Genomic DNA, 16,233 nt, shown 5'->3' on the forward strand with positions numbered 1-16,233 from the left:
CCACAAACTTCTCTTCTCCCCAATCCTATTCAATACCTCCTCATTAGTTACATGACCTACCCACCTAATCTTCAACATTCTTCTGTAGCACCACATTTCGAAAGCTTCTATTCTCTTCTTGTCCAAACTATTTATTGTCCATGTTTCACTTCCATACATGGCTACACTCCATACAAATACTTTCAGAAACGACATCCTGATACTTAAATCTTCCTGACACTTAAATCTATACTCGATGTTAACAAGTTTCTCTTCTTCAGAAACACTTTCCTTGCCATAGCCAGTCTACATTTTATATCCTCTCTACTTCGACCATCATCAGTTATTTTGCTCCCCAAATAGCAAAACTCCTTTACTACTTTAAGTGTCTCATTTCCTAATCTAATTCCCTCAGCATCACCTGACTTAATTCGACTACATTCCATTATCCTCGTTTTGCTTTTGTTGATGTTCATCTTATATCCTCCTTTCAAGACACTGTCCATTCCGTTCAACTGCTCTTCCAAGTCCTTTGCTGTCTCTGACAGAATTACAATGTCATCGGCGAACCTCAAAGTTTTTATTTCTTCTCCCTGGATTTTAATACCTATTCCAAGTATTTCTTTTGTTTCCTTTACTGCTTGCTCAATATACAGATTGAATAACATCGGGGAGAGGCTACAACCCTGTCTCACTCCCTTCCCAGCCACTGCTTCCCTGTCATGTCTCTCGACTCTTATAACTGCCATCTGGTTTCTGTACAAATTGTAAATAGCCTTTCGCTCTCTGTATTTTACCCCTGCCACCTTTAGAATTTGAAAGAGAGTATTCCACTCAATATTGTCAAAAGCTTTCTCTAAGTCTGCAAATGCTAGAAATGTAGGTTTGCCTTTCCTTAATCTTTCTTCTAAGATAAGTCGTAGGGTCAGTATTGCCTCACGTGTTCCAACATTTCTACGGAATCCAAACTGATCTTCCCCGAGGTCCGCTTCTACCAGTTTTTCCATTCATCTGTAAGTAATTTGCGTCAGTATTTTGCAGCTGTGACTTATTAAACTGATAGTTCGGTAATTTTCACATCTGTCAACACCTGCTTTCTTTGGGATTGGAATTATTATATTCTTCTTGAAGTCTGAGGGTATTTCACCTGTCTCATACATCTTGCTCACCAGATGGTAGAGTTTTGTCAGGACTGGCTCTCCCAAGGCCGCCAGTAGTTCTAATGGAATATTGTCTACTCCCAGGGCCTTGTTTCGACTCAAGTCTTTCAGTGCTCTGTCAAACTCTTCACGCAGTATCGTATCTCCCATTTCATCTTCATCTACATCCTCTTCCATTTCCATAATATTGTCCTCAAGTACATCGCCCTCGTATAGACCCTCTATATACTCCTTCCACCTTTCTGCTTTCCCCTCTTTGCTTAGAACTGTGTTTCCATCTGAGCTCTTGATATTCATACAAGTGGCTCTCTTTCCTCCAAAGGTCTCTTTAATTTTCCTGTAGGCTGTATCTATCTTACCCCTAGTGAGATAAGCCTCTACATCCTTACATTTGTCCTCTAGCCATGCCTGCTTAGCCATTTCGCACTTCCTATCGATCTCATTTTTGAGACGTTTGTATTCCTTTTTGCCTGCTTCATTTACTGCATTTTTATATTTTCTCCTTTCATCAATTAAATTCAATATTTCTTCTGTTACCCAAGGATTTCTACTAGCCCTTATCTTTTTAGAGAAATTTTGATAACTTCAGACTTTTTGCAGATTCAGTTACCTATAGTACAGTAATATCTTAAGAAAGCTGCACAAAGGTTGAGTCAGGTACTTATACACATTCAAAATGGGTGGTGCAAGGATTAGCACTTTGCTTTAAATATTCTGAAATGTAAAACATGCACTTCACAAAATGAAAAAAGTGTAGTATCCTACTACTACAGTATCAATGAGTTGCAAGTAGAATCAGCTAACCCATAAAAATACCTAGGAGTAAAAATTTGTGCATATATCAAACTGAATGAAACAATGGAAAATCCAGGATGGAATAATGACGGTACTATGAAAAGGAAAGAGTGCTACTCATTGTATAGGGGAGCTGTTGAGTCACAGAGCTAAAAGACTATTCTAATAGGCACATGAGCACTGTCTCTGGCCACTGAGGCCACACTTAGTGACCAGAGACAGTGTTCAGGTGTGTGTGCATTGCATGAATGTGTGTGTGTACTCTCTATTTTAAAAAAAGGCCTTTTGGCTGAAAGCTCAACATGTATGGCCGTCTTTTTGTTGTGTCTGCCTGTGACTCAACATCTCCTCTATATGGTGTACTTCCTTTTCATAATATTGTTGTTATTAAACAGCATAATGACATAAGTTCAATCATAGATAATGCAGGTGGCAAGCATCAATTCACTGGTTGGACAATGGAAAAATGCAGTCAGTTACAAAGAAGGCTGCTTACAAAACACTCATGCAACCCATCCTGGAATATTGCTCAAGTGTATGTGACCCAAACCAAACAGGACTAACAGAGAATATTGACTGTACATTGGCCCCATAGGGCATGATAGACAAAGTTAGACTAACTATAGCAAGCACAGAGGCACTGAAACAAACATTATTCCCACACTCCAAATATAAATGGAATGGGAAGAAGCCCTGGTCAATGATATATGGGAAGTAACCTGTGGCATACAATTCACATTGGTTTGAAGAGTATGGGTTTAGGTGCAGACTTGAGAAATTTATCATAGAGAGGGTTCAGGACTATCAGATCAAGGATCTGTGTCAAACTGAGTTTGATTCTGAAAGATAAAATAAGTTTCTGGCCAATTCTTGATGAATATTCCTTCTTTAGCATAACTAACCGCTGTTTCATGTAAATAATTTAGGATTAAAGGAAACCACACACACACACACACACACACACACACACACACACACACACACACACTAACATGCTTGTGCCCTAACATAGTGTTACTAAATGCACAATTGCATGGCTGCAATTTGGCAGGTGGACTGGATGGGGTGGCTGTTGTGTCAGACTGGATGAGTAAAGGGAGAGAGAGGCAGGAAGAGGGGTTGGGGATGGGTAGTTAGCAGCTTGGAGGAAGGTAGCTGGTTTGCCGACTAGGAACATGGGAGGGAGGGGTGGCATATATATGATGCATGAATGCTGAAGCTAGTTGTGAGTGGTACACAATGAAGGTCATGTGGAGATGTGAACTGGGAAGCAATGATTGGACGGAGAAAGGTGAAACTGTTTTAGGAGCATGTGGGGACAGTGGGTTAATGAAGACTGAGGCTAAAAGGGTTATAAAAGATGAGGATATGTTGCAAGGATAATTCTCATCTATGTAGTTCAGAAGAGACAGTAGAGAAGGAAAGGATTCAGATAGCCCAAGTTATCAAGCAGCCATTGAGCTGCTAAGGCAACGGCCTTGCCACAGTGGATACACCGGTTCCCGTGAGATCACCGAAGTTAAGCGCTGTCGGGCATGGTCGGCACTTGGATGGGTGACCATCCAGCCGCCATATGCTGTTGCCATTTTTCGGGGTGCACTCAGCCTCGTGATGCCAATTGAGGAGCTACTCGAGCGAATAGTAGTGGCTCCGGTCAAAGAAAACCATCATAACAACCAGGAGAGCGGTGTGCTGACAACACGCCCCTCCTATCCGCATCCTCAACTAAGGATTATTCGGCGGTCGGATGGTCCTGATGGGCCACTTGTGGCCTGAAGATGGAGTGCATTGAGCTGCTGTTGTGCCACTGGGTGGCCAACTTTATCTGTGGTTGCAGTTTGACAGTGGCCATTCATTCTGATGGACAGCTGGTTGGTTGTCATATTGTCATAATAAGAGCATTGCAGCAGAGTTGGTATATGCTATGGTTACTTTCACAGTTGTTGTTGCCTCTCATGGGGCAGGAAGTGCAGGGTGGGGGGTACTGGGCAGGTATTGCACCTGGGTCTTCCACAGTGATATCCCTGTGGTGTTGTTAGGAGTGGTGTAAGGATGAACTATGATGTTATGTAGATTGGGTGAGAAGCAGGGCACATTACGAGGGATGAGAAGGATCTTGAGTACGATGTCCCTTGTTTTGGTGGACTCGCATCCGGGAGGACAACGGTTCAATCCTGCGTCCAGCCATCCTGATTTAGGTTTTCCGTGATTTCCCTAAATTGCTCCAGGCAAATGCCGGGATGGTTCCTTTGAAAGGGCATGGCCGACTTCCTTCCCTGTCCTTCCATAATCCAATGGGACCGATGACCTCGCAGTTTGGTCTCATCCCCCAAACAACCCAACCCAACCCCTTGTTTTGGGGCATAATTATAGATAATCAAAGTCCTGGGCATAATTATAGATAATCAAAGTCCTGGCTAAGGATTTGACTCATTTGTTCCAGTCCATGATGGTACTAGTGATGAGAGAGGTGCTCCTTTGTAGTTGATTTTTGGGGGAGTGGTGGGAGAATTAGAAGCGTACAAGAATATGACATGATAAATCTATTTGCAGATTAGGTATGTGAGTTAGGTCCTCTTGGGAGACCTTCAGCACTCTGGGCAAGGGAATTTTCACCCCTGTAAATATGCCATACATAGATCAAGGTTATTTGGAAGGGATGGCAGCTGTCGAAATGCTTATACTGTTGGTGGTTAATGGGTTTAATGTTTACCTACCAACCACCAAAAGTACCAGCGTTTTGACAACTGTCAATCTTTCCACACCAAGGGATGGCAGCTGTCGAAATGCTTATACTGTTGGTGGTTAATGGGTTTAATGTGGACCTACCAACCACCAAAAGTACCAGCGTTTTGACAACTGTCAATCTTTCCACACCAAAAAACCTGTCCCATAGAACCTCACCACCTGTGGACTGCATGTCTGCAGTGATGAGAACTCCCTTGCCCAGTATAGTGAAGGTCTCACAAGGACCTTCACAAACATGTGCTACCTCCCGAACTAAGTCTACAAGCAGATTTCCCTTTCGCCAAGGCCTTATCATTCGCCATGCTCTGAAATAAGGGCCATTCTACCAACAATCCTTTCCACTGCTAATAAGTCTGTATTCCATTGCTGATACAACCTGCAGGATATCCTAGTCCATCCCTATGCCACTCTCACTCCTGATCCATTACCACTTGCCCACACAGTTCCTGCTCCATTCTGGTCACTGGCTTATCCCACCCCATCAGAGGCAAGGCCACCTTTGAAACCAGCTATGTTATATATCAGTTCTGCTTCAATCACTGCACAGGGTTTTATGTCAGTATGACAACCAATCAGGCATCCACCAGAATAAATGGCTACTGCCAAGCTGGGGCTGAAAATAAATTCAACAACCAGCAGCTGAGCTGGGACTGAAAATAAATTCAACAACCAGCAGCTGAGAACAATATGCTCAGTTTCAATGGCTGCTTCACAACCCTGGAAATATGGATCCTTGCATCACCACCAGCTGTTCTGAACTACACAGATACGAGATACCCTTGCAACACAAACTCCTTGCCTCAAACTTCTTTAACGCACAGTCCTTCCTCTCACCACCCAACAGTTTCACCTTCCTCTCACTTATCATCTCTTCCCAATTGACATCTCCACGTCATATTCATTGTGTGCCACTCGCCACCAGCTCCAGCATCTGTGAAGCACATGCCTAGCCCATACATCTGCCACCCCTTCCTCCTGTGTTCCTAGCCAGCAAACTGACTGGCCCCCTCCTAGCTGCTAGTTAGCCACACAGGTTCAAACTCACATGGGGACTTCTAGTAACATGCCTTTGGTTTGTTGCCACACCACACCGCTTGAAATGGTGTAAGTTTATCAGTCCATCATCTTGCTTTCTTATTGGTTGATTTTTAGTCTGTTGTGTTTTTACTTCATAGTTAACAGAAGCTGGTTTCAGCACAGTGTGCTTCTCACTATGACCTCTCAACCACTACTGCACTCTTTGAATTGTGTTATATATATGTGGCATGCATTCTGATTGTGTTCTTCTCACGTGCATAATACTGGGTGCAGTAAATGATTTCAAATTTGTTTTTGTTTCATATAAAGTAGAAGTTGCTTTCATTGCAGGGTGGTCTGTGGACTTATGCGTATCTGTTATTGCCTACAAATCTGAGTGTGAACCGCTCAATTTAAATGCATTGCATATTGCTCATATTCTATGTTATTTTTGTTCATATCTGTTTTCCGTACTTTCTCATATTTAATGTAGAACTCCATATTTGCAGGTTTTAACGGTATTGGTAGTCAGATTTATTATGTCTTGCCATGGAGTGATTATGTAACTCTGCTTTGAATGATGTTGCTTCTTGTCATGGAGTGCCATGCATTTCACAGTGTCTTACAGAGTTTGAATGTGAATCTAGATGAGTAGGCCCTATGCTTTGTAGTCTCGGTGACTAGACCATTCTTTCTTGAAATGCTAAAAATGCAAAAGTACTTACACAAATGTTTTCAAATGTTATTAACTGGTACCACAAATAGTACATTTTAGCACAATATACTTAAAGTGCATTTAAATCAAATAATTCACACATGGATTCATAAGAAGGAGCAGATAGACATGAGTCCATAGAATACCATATGACTGATGACATCAGCAGTTTGGTCCCATAGAACTTACCACAATACCATATGATGAAACCAGTTTCTATTTCATATGAAATAAAAATAAATATGGAATCATTTACCCCACCCACTATTGTGTACAAGGACAAAAATTAAGTAGAATACAAGCAAAATATTTACATTGAAATTCAGAAGGTGCAATACACACAAGAAGGTCATAATCAGGAATATAATTTCCACTTGATAACAGCCACATGGTCAAAACTGCAATTTTGTGTTTTACAAATAAATACACTTTTCCACCAGACTAGCAGACCCATACATGAAGCACAAATGAAAAATATTATCATTTAATAGTCACATTTTAAAAAGCAATAATATGGATTTCTGTGTCATATTCCTTGAATTTAAAGTTCACTGCCATGGCCACTTGGAGCACTACTCTCACTCTCTGTCTCCATGTCAAAATACGGGCCTTGCACTTCTAATATTTCTGATATTTTGGTCTTCTGTGGTTGCCCACTGCCAGCCCATCTTTCTTCCTCCTGCCTGTTTCTCCCTCTACCCAACCCACCAAACACAACCCCCTTCCTGCCCAGGTCACCTGCTGAACTGCAATCACAGCATTGTGCATCCAGCTAGCACTACAGTTTGTATGGTGGACACCCAGTGTGTGTGTGTGAGAGAGAGAGAGAGAGGAGAGTGTGTGTGTGTGTGTGTGTGTGTGTGTGTGTGTGTGTGTGTGTGTGTGTGTGTGTGGTGAGGGAGGGGGGGGGGGTTACGTGTGTACACTTTGTGCATGTACTTGAACTCTAGCTCGAGAAAGGATTGATTCCAAAAGCTATCAAGCTTTCTTTCTTTTCTGTGTGTATCTGTTGACAACTCAACGATTCTGCTATTTTGTGACTGGTGCCCTTTAGTCTGAAATTTTTGATATTCTACCAGAGCATAATACATTTAATCTCTGTCTCAGGTAGTACTCTTTAGAAAAATGCCAGAAAAGTCTCTGTAATCTTTCTTCCTTGGCAATCTTTGACAGAAATTCACTGTTTTTGCACAACAACCCATTGTCAGAAAAGTTTCTGCAGCTCTCCCTCTCTTTTTGTTCTGTCCATATTCAGAGGATACCATCTGAAGTATCATAAGAAATTTATGCTGTCAGTCTTTTTTTCTATGTACTAAATTAAAAATTCATGCAGAATATGATAATTCTCATAACACACTTGCTAACTTTTTCCCCTGATCTAAACAAATTAGTATGCTAACCAATCACTGACACATATTTATGCAGTAACAAATATTCCGTGTAACATAAAACATGAATAGCCTAGTTCATGTTATCATTTCAATCCTCTGTCAAGGAGTAACCCTTACAGATCTGTATTGTAATTTTTATTTGTATGTGACAACAGCACTTTGAATCTTTAATTTGCAGTTTATGTTTGCCACAACCTTTTAAGACTGACATATACATACACAACTGGCCATTAAAATTGCTACACCAAGAAGAAATGCAGATGATAAACAGGTATTCATTGGACAAATATATTATACTAGAACTGACATGTGATTACATTTTCATGCAATTTGGGTGCCTAGATCCTGAGAAATCAGTACCAAGAACAACCACCTCTGGCCGTAATAACTTGGATGGCGTGTACAGGTACAGCTGCCCATGCAGCTTCAACATTATACCACAGTTCATCGAGAGAAGTGACTGGCGTATTGTGACAAGCCAGTTGCTCGGCCACCATTGACCAGACGTTTTCAGTTGGTGAGAGATCTGGAGGATGTGCTGGCCAGGGCAGCAGTCGAACATTTTCTGTATCCAGAAAGGGCCGTACAGGACCTGCAACATGCGGTCGTGCATTATCCTGCTGAAATGTAGGGTTTCGCAGGGACCGAATGAAGGGTAGAGCCACGGGTCGTAATACAACTGAAATGTAACGTTCACTGTTCAAAGTGCCATCAATGCAAACAAGAGGTGACCGTGACATGTAACCAATGGCATTCCATGCCATCACGCCATGTGATATGCCAGTATGGCAATGATGAATACATGCTTCCAATGTGCGATCACCGCGATGTCGCCAAACAAGGATGCGACCATCATGATGCTGTCAACAGAATTCATCCGAAAAAATGACGTTTTGCCATTCATGCACCCAGGTTTGTCATTGAGTACAAAATCGCAGGTGTTCCTGCCTGTGATGCAGTGTCAAGGGTAATGGCAGCCATGTCTCCAAGCTGATAGTCCATGCTGCTGCAAACATCGTCGAACTGTTGTTGTCTTGCAAACATCTCCATCTGTTAACTCAGGGATTGAGACGTGGCTGCACAATCCATTACAGCCATGCAGATAAGATGCCTGTCATCTCGACTGGTAACGATACAAGGCTGTTGGGGTCCAGCACGGCGTTCCGTATTACCCTCCTGAACCCACTGATTCCATATTCTGCTAACAGCCATTAGATCTCGACCAACGCAAGCAGCAATGTCATGATATCATAAACCGCAATCGTGATAGGCTACAATCCAACCTTTATCAAAGTCAGAAACGTAATGGTACACACTTCTCCTCCTTACACGAAGCATCACAGCAACGTTTCACCAGGCAATGCCGGTCAACTGCTGTTTGTGTATGAGAAATCGGTTGGAAACTTTCCTCATGTCAGCACATTGCAGGTGTTGCCACCGGCGCCAACCTTGTGTGAATGCTCTGAAAAGCTAATCATTTGCATATCACAGCATCTTCTTTGTGTCGGTTAAATTTTGCATCTGTAGCATGTCATCTTCGTGGTGTAGCAATTTTAATGTCCAGTAGTGTAGGAAAATGTGTAAACTGTAAATTCTGGCATAGCTCATACATTATACACGTTTTGCCATACAATAAAGTTACAGCTTCTTGCCAGTTTGTGTGCAGAAAACAATTTAATTCACTATAACTGTCAGACAGGAAGCTATAATACTCCTGAAACTGAAACTTACCATGGCAATAGCACTGTTCCAACCATATACTGCTACAGGAGAGTTGAATGCACTAATTACTCCAACAACACCCCATGGATTCCATTTTTCAATCAGAAGATGTCCCTCACGCTCAGATGGAAAGAGTTTCCCAGCAAACATACGTGACAAACCAACGGCATAATCACATATATCTATGTATTCTTGTACTTCACCAATTGCTTCTGGCAGTATCTTCCCTAGAGATTTGAAGAAGCAAACAACACTGATTTTAGTCATTGATTTGATATGCAAAAGCTATTGGCAATGTTCAAGATCAGAAAAAAAACTGTAGCTGTATGTGTGTCTGGCATGATTATAATTATATAAACAATCTGAATTTGTAAAAATAACATATTTTAAATATGTAAATAAAAAGCACAGTCTATTCAGCTGGCACAATAGATCCATACAGGGGTATGTGTACTCTAGTTAAAGCAGGTTTTGCCTTAAAGGTAGCAAAAGTCTTAGTCTTCTTTATGTATCTTTTGATGTTTAGTCAGTTGTTACATTTTTACCTTTACTCCTAAATTAAATAAAACATAGTGTAATTATGGTGTGCCAAGTTAGAGCTTTTTAAAGTAAACAAACCCACGACAGAGAATTTCTAAAAATTTCCTGTGAGCACAACTGGCATAAAATGTCATCTTTTAAAAATATTATAGATATATTTTTGTAGAGAGAATGATGTATTCTGTCAAGCTTCATCAATTATGTATTAAAGAAAAATTATCACATGTCAGCAGATGTTCAAGGAGAGAAATACCATGCAGCAATGGTTATAATTCTATACTAATTGACCACATACTCAGCAAAAAGGAGAGATGGAGGATAACAGCACTCCTTTATCCACTTCAGCACAAAACAACCCTGATAACAAATAGACCCCTGTTATATGTGGGTAGAACTTCAAAGGTTTTTTGCCAGTAAACTAAAATCAAGGTAACATACTCCAGCTTTTTACACTAGATATACTGCTGCCCACCTTCTGTTCAACAGTAAACACAAGATTCCATCTTCACAACAGAGTAGAATACATAGAATTTCCTGCCATCTGATTGGCAAATTATACGTCGCTCAGTCAGGTAGGGCTATAAATAGTAGACTGACTGAGCATGGAAGGAGTTGGAGACTGAAAAAGAAAGATTCCACCTTTACTGAACTTGCTCAGAATGAATGTCATTCAAATGATGTGAAATGTGATGTTCTCCATAAAGAAACTAATGGTAGAAAACTAACACTACTTGAAATTCTGGCCATTAATAATCACCAATCAAAGAATCCTGACCTGGTCCTTAATGACCACACACTTCCATTATTCACCCTTATCAAAATAGCAGCAACCAGTTACTATTTCTCTCACCATTAGGTAATAGGCTTGCTATAACTGTTCCACAGCCACATTCCGTACTTCTGTCTTGCTCTCTCCACTCCTCCCCTCTTTTTTGGTCTATTCATCACATTCACCCATCAAATCGAAAGACTTGCACCCGGCGAACGGTCTATCCGACGAGAGGCCCTAGTCACATGACAACCAGTATACAGAATGAAATTTTCACTCTTCAGCAGATTGTGTGCTGATTTTGAAACTTCCTGGCAGATTTAAACTGTGTGCCGGACCGAGACTCGAACTCGGGACCTTTGCCTTTTGTGGGCAAGTGCTCTACCAACTGAACTACCCAAGCATGACTCATGACCTGTTGTCATAATTTTACTTCTGCCAGTACCTCGTCTCCTACCTTCCAAACTTCACAAAAGTTCTCCTGTGAAACTTGCAGGACTAGCACAATATAACTTCTGCACAATTTCAGTGCAGTAATGTGTTCATTGTAAATAAGTATTATAGTAGTTCTATTACATGTTTATTACCTTATAAATTAAAAAAAAAACTTTTTTTATTTTAAATTCAGTGCATTAGTGTTTGTAAAATTATTCTTTCATATAGTGTTCATTAAAAAAAAATGGACCTGTGGAAGGTACATTAGCTTATTTGTTTCAGTTGTAAATATTTATCATGTATTGTTGTTTTTCTAACATGTTCTACATCCTGGAGGACCTCCTCACTATGGATCAATTGGAATTAAAGTAAATCTAATCTAATCTGATCTAAACATAATTGTTACTCTGTGTGCTCAACACTTTGAATTTTAGAAGGCACCTTATTCTGGATTTATTCATTTTTGGAAAGCTAGTTCAGCATGCAAGTCAGTGCATGCATGTATTGCTGCAGATCTTGCAAAATATATCCTGTACTGGAATGGAATGAGCTGAAAACGAAATTTCACGTACTTGACAGAAGAAAAGAGTTTCAAACTCACTGTTACACATCGATAGAACCTGCTCTTCATGAGCATCTGAAAGTGACAGTTACATCAACAGTATCAGTGTATGAAGTAGAGCAGTCTTTCTCTAGCATTAAGAAAATATGCAGATTTCTTTAGTAATGTAGTTAAATTAAGAAAGTATTCAGCCTGCACAAGTAAACCTTAAGAATATTACATAAAGTAAAGTAGCCTAAAATCTTGCAAAGATCGCTTCAGAAATCTTACAGCCTTTGCACTTACTTGCCACAACACTTAGGCCTAATCTTTAATGCTATCTGCAGTTAATATTACAAATTAATTTAAATGAAAAGAAACATGTACACCAAAGTACAAGACAAAAAATAATCTTGATGTAAACTTCAGTTTTATTTCTTTAAGGTACTACACCGCACTATACTACACTGTATTCTGCAGATCACTGTGAAGTGCATGGCAGAGAGTACTTCACATTGTAACACACATTAGGGCTTCTTCTCATTCCATTTGGATATGGAGCCTGATTCTTGAAACTTTGTAAATTATGTTTTGCCAGATAACTTACTTCTATATTGAAGTTCAGGTTTTTTGACTTGTGCGTGATGCACTCCCATGCATCAAACAAACCTGTGACCACTCATGCTGCCTGTCTTTATAAATGTTAAATATTCCCTGTTAGTCCTGGTCTCACATACTTGAGCAATGCTCTAGAATAGGCCACACAAGTGTTTTGTAAGCTTCTTTTTGCAGGCTGGTTGCATTTTTCAAGTATCCTACCAATAAATTAAAGTTTGCCACCTACTTTACCTATCACTGAGCCTATATTATCATTTGATTCCATATGCCAACAGATTGTTACGCTAATATATTTGTAGGAATTGAGTGATTCACAATTGTGACTCATTGATATTAATGTCATAGTATACTGTTTTTTTTCATGAAGTGCACAACTTTACATTTCTGAAACCTTTAAATAGTTGCCAATCTTTGAATTGGACCTGTCAAGATCTGATAATATTTGTGCTGCTTTTTCAGACAGTACTTCATTATGAATAACTGCATCATCTGTGAAATGTCTCAGGTTACTACTAATACTGTCTGACAGATCATTAAGACACAACATAAACAGCAAGGGTCCCAACATACTTATCCGGTGCATGCCTAAAGTTACTTCTACACCCTTTAACAATTTTCCATCCAGAATAACATGCTACATCCTCCCTAATGGAAATCCTTGATTCAAATTCGAATTTTGCTTCATACTTTGCATTATCTTGCTTACGTTAGTAAGAGTTGGTGTGGTACTGAGTTAAATGCATTTCAAAAGTCAAAAAATTATCTACCTGTTTTTCTTGATCCACAGCTTTCAGGATTTCATGTGATAAAAGTGCAAGCTGGCTTTTGCATTTTGTGTATGATTTCCATGACACTTCTTGTAGATGGAAGTGACTTACACTTTCTTCTAATAATGGGGCACAATTTTTTTGAGGTATCTATTGTTTTTTGTGCTTAAAAAAGGAACTAATTCAGCCACATATTCAGTACAGAATCTACTAGGGATTGTATAGGGCCCTGGAGCCATCAGTTTTAGCAATTTAAGCTGTTTCTCAGTGCCACTGACACTAATATCTGTCTCGTTCATTTTTTTTGTGCATGACAATGCTCCTGGAGTTTCCTTTGTAAAGGAACATTTGAAACTGAAGTTCAGTATTTCTGCTTTTGCTTTGCTACCCTCAGTTTTAACTCACGTGGCATCCATGAGTGTCTGAACACCAATTATGGTTGCACTAATTGCCTTGGCACGTTGTTTGCATTGTTAGCTGCCCCAAGTAGACGACAGGCTATGTTGGTGCTTTATAATTTTTGCAATTTTCAGTATAATAAATTGATGCTAAAATGTTCATCTTCAGCAACCTATTGCAGAGGATGTCACAAATTCAGCCCAGTAAACAAGCGTATTTTGCACATTTATTTTCATATTTATACCACATTCCAAATTTTCATTAAGTGCATGTGACAGATTGATCTGATTTGAAATTTTAGATTCTAATATTTTACTCTTTGTTTAGTTTTCCCACACTCTTCCATTGATTGTGTCATCGCTTGTATGTATTGTAATGTATTCTGTTTTGAAAATTTGATAGTGCCTTGCAAAATTAGTACAATGTTGTCAATTATAAAATCAATTTGTGCTTCTTAGAAATTTGAGACAGTGGTATCCTCATTCAAAAACAATCATCCCATAATTTCATTGTGCATTAATGTGATAAAAATATATTTTTGAAAATTTTCAGATTCTTGTTGTACCATCATCATTGGATAACTTATGAAAAATCATCAACATTAACATCAATTTACTTTGAAAATAAGCATGTGATTTAATTGGAATAGTTTTCCAATGCACATCATTGTGAATCAAATACAGTGAATGGTAAAATTCAACTAAATTAATTTTGAAAAGAAGCTTACCTGTGGGAATGTAACTTAAATATTGCCTAGGTTGTTGTGAATAATATAATAACCAGACAACTTTTTGCACACATCAAACTATCACTAACTAGTCAGACTCTGCCATTGGACCATAAATAATGTACAACGATAACAATATTTCATAGTTAGAACATATACACAACTAAAATTATAATAAAAAATTATGAATGTTCAGTGTCCAAGAACAGAATTTAGTTCTACAAAATGTAGTAACACATAAATAGAATGTTAGTAGACATATCTTCTCGGTATGAAAATTACTGAAATACATTGTTCAAAAGAATTGGAGGAACACATATATAAATGTCTGGTATGTTGAATTTATTTTGATATAGGTGGTATCTGTGGTCATATTGCATGGCTCTCAAGCCATGTACTTTCAGTGTAAAATCATTCACCATCTGTTGGCTGCTATGGGTTACAATATAAGGTGACTCCTCAGAAGGAAGAGAGTACTAGTGCCCCAGTGCTTTCTAGTGAGGTTGTCATTTATGGATGTTGTATTCAACCAGTCGCATGCAGTGTAGTATCTTAATGCAATGCAAGTTGCAAGTGTGCTCTGTTTGATCCAAAAGGATGGGTAATCTGTCATGTTGTTGCAGATGACAATGTCTCTCCATCTGTCATCTGTAGGTTGTGGATATGCTGCAGAGAGGCAGGTGAGTACACAAGGTGTGTTGAACATGGTCGCAAATGCCTTACAACCCCACATGAAGGCCAACATCCAGTCATCTCTGCATTGCCGCATCGTAACATTACAACCAGAGCACTGCAAGATGATCTCAGAAGGGCTGCTGGAGCCGCTGCATCATATCAGACTCTAATGAACAGGTTACAAGAAAGAAATGTATGATCCAGACATCCTGTTCAAGTGCCACACTTGACAATACATCATCTCACAGCTTGCCTTCAGTTCCATTCCCTTGTCGATTGGCAACTTTGTCACTGGTGAAACCTGTTAGTATTCACAGGCAAGTCCAGTTACCCTCTGATGCAAGGTGATGGTGATGTTCATGAGCGGAGACACATGGTGAGTAATACCTTTCAAATGTTGTCCAGGAAACTGACAGATTTTCAAGGTTTTGTGATGATGTGGGCTGGCTTCAGGGTTGACAGCCATATGGATCCTGTCATTGCCCATGGTCACCTTACCACTAGGCAGCACAATGAACAGATCCTGTTGAACCATGTGATGGCCCGGAATTCCTTCTAATGCCAGGAACCATGCAGGGATATTTTGTGAAGCCTGGACATTGAAGTAATGGAATGGCCCACATGAGTCCCCAACTGAACTCCATTGATCATATGTGGGGTTTGTGGTCATCCTGTTCCATTACAGACTCTCCAAGAACTCTCATGGGATCTCATTGAAGAATGGGAATGGATACCACAGGATGACCTTGTAATAAAACTGGTTATGATGAAATAAATGTACTAACTGATCTTGGATCATATGAAATGATGGATTCCAGAGTTGAAGACTGAAAACTCAGAAATCCATTGCCATATAGCTATATGAAAATGTATAAACATTAACATATGTAAACACTTAATGTAATTACATTGATGATTCTGGACTTATTAAAAAGACAAGCAATGATAAACAATTATTTTTAAAATGTATGTTTCAAAGATGATTTTGCACAAATAGATCAATATATGATAGTATTTTCTTTTCTACATGTTGTCAGAGGCAGATCTTTGAGTTTGAAGTGTGGGGTGGAGTACAAGTTATGTGTGTTGTATTAGCATCATGGTTGATGTTCATTTTTATTGTGAAGTGAAATGACTGATAACTTATGTGTTCAACACCAGAAAGTCCACCAGTGTTCGTATTATGTAACAAAATGAGGCGAAGCGTCTTCTAGACCAGTATAAAATGTTACATT

At 39.5% G+C, this 16,233-nt stretch overlaps 1 protein-coding gene and 1 pseudogene across 1 annotated transcript in view; one reads left to right on the forward strand and one right to left on the reverse strand.

Moving 5' to 3' along the window:
• The window catches only part of LOC126481587 (alpha-aminoadipic semialdehyde dehydrogenase-like), a 131,002-nt gene that overhangs the window by 60,042 nt on the left and 54,727 nt on the right, over nucleotides 1-16,233 (reverse strand). Inside the window, exon 3 of the mRNA XM_050105446.1 lies at nucleotides 9,537-9,754. Coding sequence (XP_049961403.1) covers nucleotides 9,537-9,754 — 218 coding nt within the window. The remainder of the gene's footprint in view (nucleotides 1-9,536; nucleotides 9,755-16,233) is intronic.
• Nucleotides 3,403-3,519, forward strand: LOC126483007 (5S ribosomal RNA; annotated as a pseudogene).

This window comes from Schistocerca serialis, chromosome 5 (assembly GCF_023864345.2).
Source record: "Schistocerca serialis cubense isolate TAMUIC-IGC-003099 chromosome 5, iqSchSeri2.2, whole genome shotgun sequence".
Lineage (NCBI taxonomy): Eukaryota > Metazoa > Arthropoda > Insecta > Orthoptera > Acrididae > Schistocerca > Schistocerca serialis.